We start from the raw sequence: 9,159 nt of genomic DNA, 5'->3' as shown, positions 1-9,159 counted from the left end.
GGATTGGAGGATTAAGAAGGATTTTCAAAATAAAATGCCCTTTAAAAGGCCAAGTGCTTTGCCACATGACCCAGAGGGCACCCCTAATTATTGGTGCTCTGGTTCACCGCTGCCGGCTGTCACACAACTAAATTCAGGGCAAAGCCATTCTGTTCAGCTGAGCAGCAGGTTTAGCCTTCCTAAACCCTAGGTTTTCCACCCCAAAATCACCCAGGTAAAAGCAACCCCCAGCAGCAGGCTGCTTTTAAGACCTGGCCGTGAGGAGCAGGAGATCCTGGGTTATCTCTGGGGCTGCAAAGACAATGACACAGGTGGGAAAGGCAATATTGTGTCACCCCACAAGAAACCAAATCAGCCAGGACTAAGCACCATCAGGCTGCTGAGGGGGACGAAGCTCAGGAAATGAGATGGATAGAGAGCAAAGTTTGTGACTTCCTCCTCTTCCTTAAAAAAAAAAGTTTGACTCATCATAAATCAGGGGTTTTACAAAAGTCATGTGAGAAGCTCGTGATCAAGATCACCAGGGACTGTACAGCATGACAGCCACTGAAGCTGGGGCAGTGACTCTGGTCACTGGTCCCAGCTGCCCTGGGTGGGAGTGGAGGTGCTTCGCTGCTCCCTAGTTGAGTTTCTTGGCCCTCATTCCCCAAAAACCATCAGCAAGAAGACATGTGCTTCTGGGCAAAAGATGACACAATACCAGTCACAACACAGAGCAGTAACTCTAGGACAAAGTTTGATTTGCACAGGAGAAACCCAGAGCTTTTCTTCAAACAGAGGACACCACACAGTAACATACAACTCGGCTTTAATGAGTAGAATTCAGTTCTAGAAACCCCACTAGGCAGAAATGCCACTTCTTAAAAAAGCAAGGTGTGTTTTTGTTTCACACTTGCACAAAATAAAGCATCCTTCATTGAAAAACACCACGATCCATTCACCTTGCAGCCTTTACCTGTGCTTTCTTTCCACTCACACGACCTCACATCCAACAGGCAGCCAGGGAAAGGGGTAGGTGCAGGCAGAGAGGAAATGAGGGCAGCTGTAGCAATCAAGTTCCAGAAAAACTACAAAGGGCAGAAGCAAAATTAAATCCTCCAAGCTGCAAACAGTACAAGTCCACAGTGAGAGCTGCAGCAGGCTGAGCTTTCACATTTACTTGCTTTAAGAACGCAGTTGATACGATCCGTTGGGAACGACGGGCTCCTGGGAGGTAAGATTTGAGACACCAAACTCCCACAAAAATCAGTTTAAATCCACGCTTGTTTGCAGCAAGCAGAAGTACAAAGCAACACCAAGCTACAAGTTCCCTGGTTTCAAACCCCAGAGATCCTGCAGCTGCGAACGTGGGGAAAGGAAGGTTCAGAGCTGTGTGCGGAGGAGGAGGAAGGTCAAATTTGCACAGACCCTTCGCACGTCCCCAGCAGCGCTGTGCTTACTGAGGCCACCTTCATTAAGACTGCGATGTTTTGGTATTGGTTTGCTGTAGGTGGCCTCAGCTGCCAGCAAACAAAATCTGCACTACAGAGAAAGCATGTTTCAAAGGTTTTGATTCCTTTGCCTCCTTCTAGTGCAAGTTGGAGGTGGAAGACTTATCTGTGTGTTCTTTACAAGAACTATCCCTTTTTATCAAGATCTGCTTTGAAACGAGCCAGTGACATGCTGCCACGGAACAAAAGTGGAATAAATTAATTGCAAGGAACTAAATAATTTACCCTGAAAGGATCCGACACAGTGCAAAGCTTCAAAACAGCTGCAAAAGTCAACTCTAAATCTTTGGGATCTTCAGACCCCAAAGCATGAAGCTTGAGAGTCCAGTTTCCCTACCGAAAACTAGTTCTTCGGAACCAAAGAGGAAGGCAGGTCCAGCAGCACCCTGACTTTGGGAAGGGACCTGTTGGCTTGCACATGAACACTACCCCAAGCAGGTTTCATGGACAGGACAGCAGTGCAGCCCAGCTGCACGTGGAAGAGCACGAAAAGGACCCAGAGCTTTCAAATATCTCCCACCAAAGTCACTCGTGATCCCTCCGCTTCTATTTGAAAGCTCCTGATCCCTTCTACAAATCCATCTGCACAATCATCCACCCACAGAAAACATCAGCTGTGCCCCCAGGGCTTGCTCTTGGCTTTGGCTGTGTCTCATATCAAGGGGGACAGCGGAGGCAGCGGGTCCTGGGCAGCCGTGGAGTTGGTACTGCAATCCACGTAGTGGTACGTTTCCAAAGAGCTCTGCGTCACGTGGCCGATGTAAGAGAGCTTCACTGACGTCCTGAGGGGGTGGGGAAGAGCAGTTTAGTGGGGACAGGACCTGCAACAGCAACCCCTCTATCAAAATAAAAAACCCCAGCAGGTTTTACACTCATCACATAACTCCTACTCCCCCTCGAAAGCTGCAGATCCTCTCAGATTTTTGCTCAAGATCACTCACTGCAGCAGGCAGGGATATGCAGAGCTGGCAATTGCAGCCTCTGGAGCACACCACCCCTCACATGAAAGCTCAGCGCGGAGCAATCTGGTGTCTTCTCCTCTCTATCTTACATTTCACCCAACTGTGTCAACTGTCCTGGATTAAAAGCTGACACAGTGAACCAGGCTGGGGTGCTTGCCAAGCGGGATTTTCTTCGTGTACCCTAGATTTGCTGTGGCAGCAATTTCCTTTTGAGTCAGGAGCTGAGCAGAGAACCACCTACCTCATGAAGATCACTATGTTGTGTACCTTCACCTTGGGAAATGTGCAAAAGAAACTGGAAGAGACCAAAACAAAGAAATATGTCAGCACGGGCTAAGCAGGGTTGCAGAGACACTTGCGTTTCTCGGTATCTTCTGATGATGTTTTCTCTTTGGTGCTAACTCAACTCGAGACATGGTCCAAAAACCACGTCACAACATTCCGACAAAGTGGCCTTTCAAGTCATTTCTAGCAAACAGTTACTTTCCAGGAAGTTAGCAGAAAACAAGTCATTTCCAGAGCCAATTCTAATTAAAGCAGCTTAAATCTGCCCTCTTTCCCAGCTATACACAAAGAGTAGTAAATCCTTACTACACATAGGAGAAGGGTCCACCCAGCTCTGCCTTCACAGTGAAATTCACCTGCAAAAGATAAAAGAAAAATACATTCACATGCAGCTTGAGTACTTTTGCTTAAATCCACCCCTTTCAGAGTCTTCCCTACTTGCTGTTGCCTTTCAGCTGGCATGCATAAAGCACAGGCTACTCTAGCCATAAGACTATTTTGCCAAGCAAAGCTTTAAGGTATGGATAGACTATCATCAAGTTAACTTGCAGTGGTGCACAGGTTTCAAACTTGATTTGGTGATGCTTATACTTTAAGTGCAGTGAAAGATGAATACCAGTTTGTCACTCAGTGGCTGGATGCTGGAGACATTGGTGATCTGCTGGGTTCCCACCACAGTGTTCATGTACTGCACCTGACTAGTCAGGCTGGGCACCGTCACTGAGTAGAAGTTGGAGTTCCTGATCCGTAAGGTGGCCTGGATGGAGAGAGCGGGCAGACACAAGTAGCAGCAACCTTCCTGGCAGCTCAGCACAAAATTTATTCCCTCAGGAACACAGGCACACAAAAAATTTACCGTGATGGCAAGAATGACAACGGAGTTCTTCTTGTCGAACCAAACGTGAACCACTTTAATACCGTCGTCATCCACCAGGACAGAGTGAGGGAATAGGAAGAAAACCACCAGCCCTGATATCAGCAGGCAGAGCAGCACCGACAGCAGGACATACAGCTTCCTGGAAGAGGCAGGGAAGGGGTCAACTCCTTTGCCCTAATACAGCATCTGCAGCTGCAAGAGACCTTGTATCTGAAACCCAACCTAGCCAGTAGACAACACATATTTGTTCTTCCCTGGAAGAGACGCAGAAGTGCTGCTCTAACATTTTCGATATCTGAAATTGCTTAAAAACGTCACCCTTTAAATGGTTTATTTTTCAGTAATGAGTAACCAGAGAATCATATTTGCCCCCATAGTGTTTTCACAATCTAGTATTTTTGCTGTTGGTAAGACAGTTTCTGTCTAAGAGCTTCAGTCAAGGGCGCCAGGATGAAGCGTGTGAGTAGGATCATTGTTTCCACGTTCACCCCACAGTGGGATTTCACAGGAAGTATTTAAATGTACACTTTAAATTGTGTTTGTTGGCATACTTGGATGAAAACAAACCACTAGACGATGGAGAGGCCGCAGACCGGGTGAAGCATTTAGTTGTGGCAGTAAACAACAAAAGAGCCCTGTTTGCTCTTTGCAAAGACGTAATTACTCTCTTACTATACACTTACGTTCTCTGTGGACGAAGACGTTGGTCGCTGTAGGGTATCAGAGCCACCAACTCATTTACCTGCTCTGGAAAGCAAAAGGAAGGTGTTAACCGATTCCACATGCGTGCAAGGTTGCTCATGCAAATAAGCAATATTTTCTTCTTGTGTTTAAGCCTGAGAGGAGCAGTCACCTGTGGGAATGCAGCCAGTGCCTTGGCAAGTAGGACAGGTGATGCTGTCCTGACCTGTGAATTCAACATACGGAAACTTGGCAATGTCTTCCACACGGTCTTGGCTATCGAGTAAGTCTTCATCGTCATCCTCAGCCTTCTTCCTCTGCCTTGACGTAGCATTATTAACAGAGAAGGAAAGCACAGAACCCATTGCAGATGCTGTAGAAAAGCTGCATAACCTATAACAGAGGCAGCAAGAGCAGTCCTGATCATTAAACGGGTTTTCAACCTGTTTCTAGCCAACAAGGAAACCCTACCTAGAGACCCACGCCCAACACCCCCTAGAGAAATACCCCCACACAGAGACACCCTCCCGGGGGGGGTCCAACACCCACCCTAGAGAGCCTCACCCCACAGGGATGACTTCCACAGCACCCAACAAAAAGAGACACCCTACTTCGGGATACCCCAATAGGGGCTCATTCCCACACAGCCCCTCAAAACAGAAACACCTGCTACAGACAACCCCCCCTCAGAACCCAACAACCTCCACAGAGACAGCCCTGCACCCCCCAGGACCCCACCAAAAGAGACACACACCCTTCCTCCACAAAAAGCCATGCCTTCTTAGCCACCCACCTCCCCCCAAAAAGAGACACGCAGCTCCCCCAACACCCTCCCCACAGGGACCCACCTGCTACCACACACAAAAACACCCCCCCCCACAGAGACCCACGACCCCTCAGACCCCCCCCAGAAAGGAATGCTCCGCTCAAACGACCCCACCGGGACCTGCCCCCCGACACCCCCATGAGGGACGCCCGCCCACGGCCAGGGGGACCCCAAACTCCCCCTCACAACCCGCGTCCTCCTTCCTCCCCCCCCCGGCCCAGCGCAGCCCCTCAGACCCGCCGCCGCAGCCTCACCTCCTCCCGCGCAGCCGCCGTCTCTATGACAACGCCGCGAGGCGGCGGTGGGCGGAGCCCAGCCCTCGCCCCACCCACCCTCCGCCTCCAGCGCCGGCGCAGGCGCACAGCGCTCAGGGAGGGGCTGGAAGAGGGCGGGTTTCCACAGAGCCCGCCCCCTCGCTGACGCCCCCGCCCTGTCCACGCCCGGGCGTGGGCGTTTCGTCACTGCGGGGCCGCCCCGCCCACGAGGGAAACGGGCGGGGCTTCGGAGGCACCGCCTGGCCGTGACGAAAAGCCCTGCCCGGGCGTGGCTTTCCGGCAGTGCGCATGCGCCGGACCGCGACGGGGTGGTGCCCGCGGCCCCACCCTTTTGGCAAGACCGAGGGGCGTGTCCAGCGCGGCGCATGCGCCTAGGGTCGCAAGGAGGGCGTCCCCGCGGACGGGGAGGGGCTGGGTAAGGAGTGGGTGGGGCGTGTGTTCTTGCGCATGCGCACTGCACGGGGAGCCACGCCCCCCGATTTGCGCATGCGCACACGCGGGGCTGGCCGCCGGGACGGAGCACGCATGCGCGGGGAGGGAGGGGGCGAGGAACCGGGGGGGCGGTTGGCGGAGGGAGGATGGAACCTTCCCACACCAGTAGGAGGGCCCCGTCCCAGTATGGACCAGTGCCCACCAGTGTGAGGGCTCCTGACCCAGTGCGAACCCCCCCCCACCAGTATGAGGGCACCCATCCCAGTATGGGCCCCCCCCCACACCAGTATGAGGGCACCCCTCCCAGTATGGAGCTTTCCCATACCTGTATGAGGGCTTGTGTGTGCCTGTGCAAGCTTGTGCAAGGCTGTGTGTGTTTGTGCAAGGCCATGTGCACTTGTGTGTGCTGGTGCAAGGCCGCGTGCGCTCGTGCGTGCTGGTGCATTCTCGTGCAAGCTCACGCAAGGACATGCTCGTGCGAGGCTGCGCGCGCTCCTGCAAGGTCGTGTGTGCTTGTGCAAGGTCGTGTGCGCTTGTGCATGGTGGTGCAAGCTCATGCAAAGCCGTGCATGCCCACGTGAGGCCATGCAACGCTGTGCATGTTTGTGCGTGCTCGTGCAAGGCTGCGTGTGCTTGCGTCAGGCCGTGCACATTGCACATGCTTATGCAGGGTCGTGTGTGCTTTTGCAAGGCTGTGTGTGCTTGTGCAAGCTCGTGCAAGGCCATGCGTGCTTGAGTGAGGCTGGGCAGCACCATGCACGTTTGCGTATGCTTGTGTGAGGCCATGCAAGGCTGCGTGCACTTGTGCATGTTTCTGCGGTGCCACGCAGGGCTGTGCATGCTTGTGCAAGGCTGTGTGTGCCTGTGCAAAGCCATGTGTGCTTGTGTGAGGCCGTGTGTGCTTGTGCACGCTCATGTGTGCTTGTGCAAGGTGGCACGGCAATGTGAGGCTGCGCGTGCCAGTACGAGGCTGTGGAAGACCGCGGATGCTAGTGCAAAACGTGCAAGGCCATGCACGCACGTGTGAGCCTGGCACGCTCTGTTGTTTGCTGCAACCTCACCAGACATCAAGTCATTTTCCCCCAGCGCTGCCTGGGGCTGTCAGCCCGGGGGTCCTCAGCACCCTGACCCTGGGCTCTGCACCCCGGGAACGCCTTCGCCGCAGGGAAAAAACCACAGAAAAAGCCCAATTCCCCCCAATTCCTCCCCGAAACAGCTTCGCGGGATCTCTGCCCTTGTGACGGCAGCGCCAGGTGCTTGATCTTTGCTCCGTCTCCTTTATTATCGCCTCCCCAACGCTCCTGACGCTTCTATTTCTTATTTTTTTCCAATTTTACAGCTTGAAGGCCCTGGTGCAGCAGCTGGTTCAGCCCAGCACTGCCCCCAGCACCCTGCAACCCGCCCCTGACACAATGCAGCATCCTGGGTGTTTCTAAACCTCTAAATTTTTGGGGAAAAGAAGTCCAACCAGCTCTTTCCTCCCACCACCCCCAGTCCCGACAGCTCTGTGACAGGAGCAAGTGCAAATGCCCCATTTTGGGTCAACATTTATTTAATAAACTCCCTCCTGTGCAAAGGCTGGTGGATTTTTTTTCTGCCGCAATAAACGCGAGAGCTTAGTGGAAAACTGAATTCCTTCCGCTCATAATCACCGAAACCATCAAAATAAAGTTTACAGCACAATTAAATATTTCCACCGGCCTCATGTGCTCCGGAGGCAGATGCCTCCTGCACACCGTGGCCATCGGAGCTGCTCTCCCTTGCGTCGCTGATGGAAACTTTATGGATCATTTATTCTCTCCTTCCCAGGAGCAAAATGCCAGGGAGAGGGAGGCTTCCCAGCTCACCTTTCCCCCCGCACTAATTGCCATCTCCTAATTGCGGGCTGTGCATCTCTTGTTGCCCCAGAGATGGATGTTGCACGCCTGAGGAAGGTGCTGGGTGCAGGACTGACCCGTGTGGATGGACGTCTGCATGGATGGATGCTGCAAACGGCGCGTTGAGAAGGGATGGGGAGGAGGAAACCCACACTGAGCCCTCCGGGGACGGGCTGCGGGGTGAGGTCAACCCTATATTAGACAACAGAGAATCCCCAGAGAGTGGGAAGAAGCTGCCCCCAAAGACAACAGTGCAAAACCCTGCAGCAGCCTCCCCTCAGCCCTTCTTGCCGTGTTGTGTCCAGGGCTTAATCTCTTTTCTTCCTGTTTTAAACCCGTTCCCCCCTCAAAGCCAGCGGGGATGGGCAGAAAGTGGGGGGACAAGCCCCACCTGGCACATCGCCACGCTGGTGGGATTTTGCAACTGCTTCCCAAGAAACCTTCGCTCACCAGGGAATGGAGGAAGCACATGAATCACCACTGGCAGAGCCAGCTCGTCCCCGGAATGGGGCATCGCTACTCCCGGGGAGAGCTGCCGCCACGGCAAAGCTCCTTTGGTGAAGCCAGCGGCTGCAAAGTGGTTTCCAGCCCAGTTGTGTTTGTGCTTTTCTCCCATGTCCATGTGTCCGTCAGGGTTATCTGGGGAGGTGACATGACGGCTGTGCCCGTGGCCAAGGAGGGCTTTGATTCCTCCCTCTCAACATCCCGCCCTGGCTGTTGAACCATCATCATCCTCCTCCAGCCTTGCCGACCCACACCCGAGACTCACTGAGCTGAGGGTCCCCTTTTCCCAGGCTGGAGCAGCACAAAGATGCCAGCTCACGGTTCCAGCTTTCAGTCGCCATTCCCACCCCATGCATCGTGCAAGAATTAAATCCTCCTGCATCTCTGTGCATCCCCTGGCTCCCGCATGGGAGGGATTTTGCAGCCCACGTGCACGGCTCCTCACCGGCACCGGGGATGTGCAAGTCACGGCGATGTGGTGGTGAGCAGAGCAGCACCAGGATCTGGCCCCGATTCCCTCGTGCAAGGTGGATCGAGGCAGGAAAATCAGCAGGAGAGCTGCTGGAAAACAGCTATAACCACCACAGGTCGTGATAGAGGGAGCAAATTAAACCTCTCATCAGCTACAAGCCTTCCCCATAGCTTGGGGCACAAACTGGGCTGTGGCTGCAGGAAAAGGTGGGTTTGGCAGCAGAGCAGTTTTTTTATGGGGTTGAGGAGCATGTTGCACCGGTCCAGGCAAGGCGAGGTCAGTGGGGCATCCGCTGCGCGAAGGCTTAGGACATATTTTAACATTTAAATGGCTGCAATGGTGGAAATCAGCAGCAGTGGGATGGGTATGTGCAGCCTTGCCCATGCAAAATCACCCCAGCCCCATCCGCAGCCCACTCCCTGCCCTCCCCAAAAAGTTCTCCGCCACTAAATTATCTCTAATAAACTCTCATTTCTTC

The 9,159-nt window shown here is 53.4% G+C and overlaps 1 protein-coding gene across 2 annotated transcripts; it reads right to left on the bottom strand.

The window, feature by feature from the left end:
• Positions 1-807: 807 nt before the first annotated feature.
• On the bottom strand, positions 808-5,433 carry TMEM106C (transmembrane protein 106C). Of its 2 annotated transcripts, XM_075049656.1 has the most exons (8): positions 5,376-5,433; positions 4,468-4,688; positions 4,298-4,361; positions 3,594-3,753; positions 3,354-3,494; positions 3,044-3,093; positions 2,694-2,747; positions 808-2,272 (listed from the first exon to the last, which is right to left on the bottom strand). In XM_075049656.1, the coding sequence occupies exons 2-8, from the start codon at positions 4,658-4,660 to the stop codon at positions 2,143-2,145; spliced, it is 792 nt and encodes a 263-aa protein (XP_074905757.1). In that variant the 5' UTR covers positions 4,661-4,688; positions 5,376-5,433; the 3' UTR covers positions 808-2,142. The 2 variants fall into 2 exon arrangements, with proteins under 2 accessions (XP_074905757.1, XP_074905756.1); XM_075049655.1 differs by lacking the exon at positions 5,376-5,433 and having other exon boundaries at positions 4,468-5,044.
• Positions 5,434-9,159: the final 3,726 nt, after the last annotated feature.

The sequence above is a fragment of the Buteo buteo genome, chromosome 17 (genome assembly GCF_964188355.1).
Source record: "Buteo buteo chromosome 17, bButBut1.hap1.1, whole genome shotgun sequence".
Taxonomy (NCBI): Eukaryota; Metazoa; Chordata; class Aves; order Accipitriformes; family Accipitridae; genus Buteo; species Buteo buteo.
The sequence above is the reverse complement of the archived record's forward strand: the minus strand, read 5'-3'. Positions and strand labels throughout refer to the sequence as shown.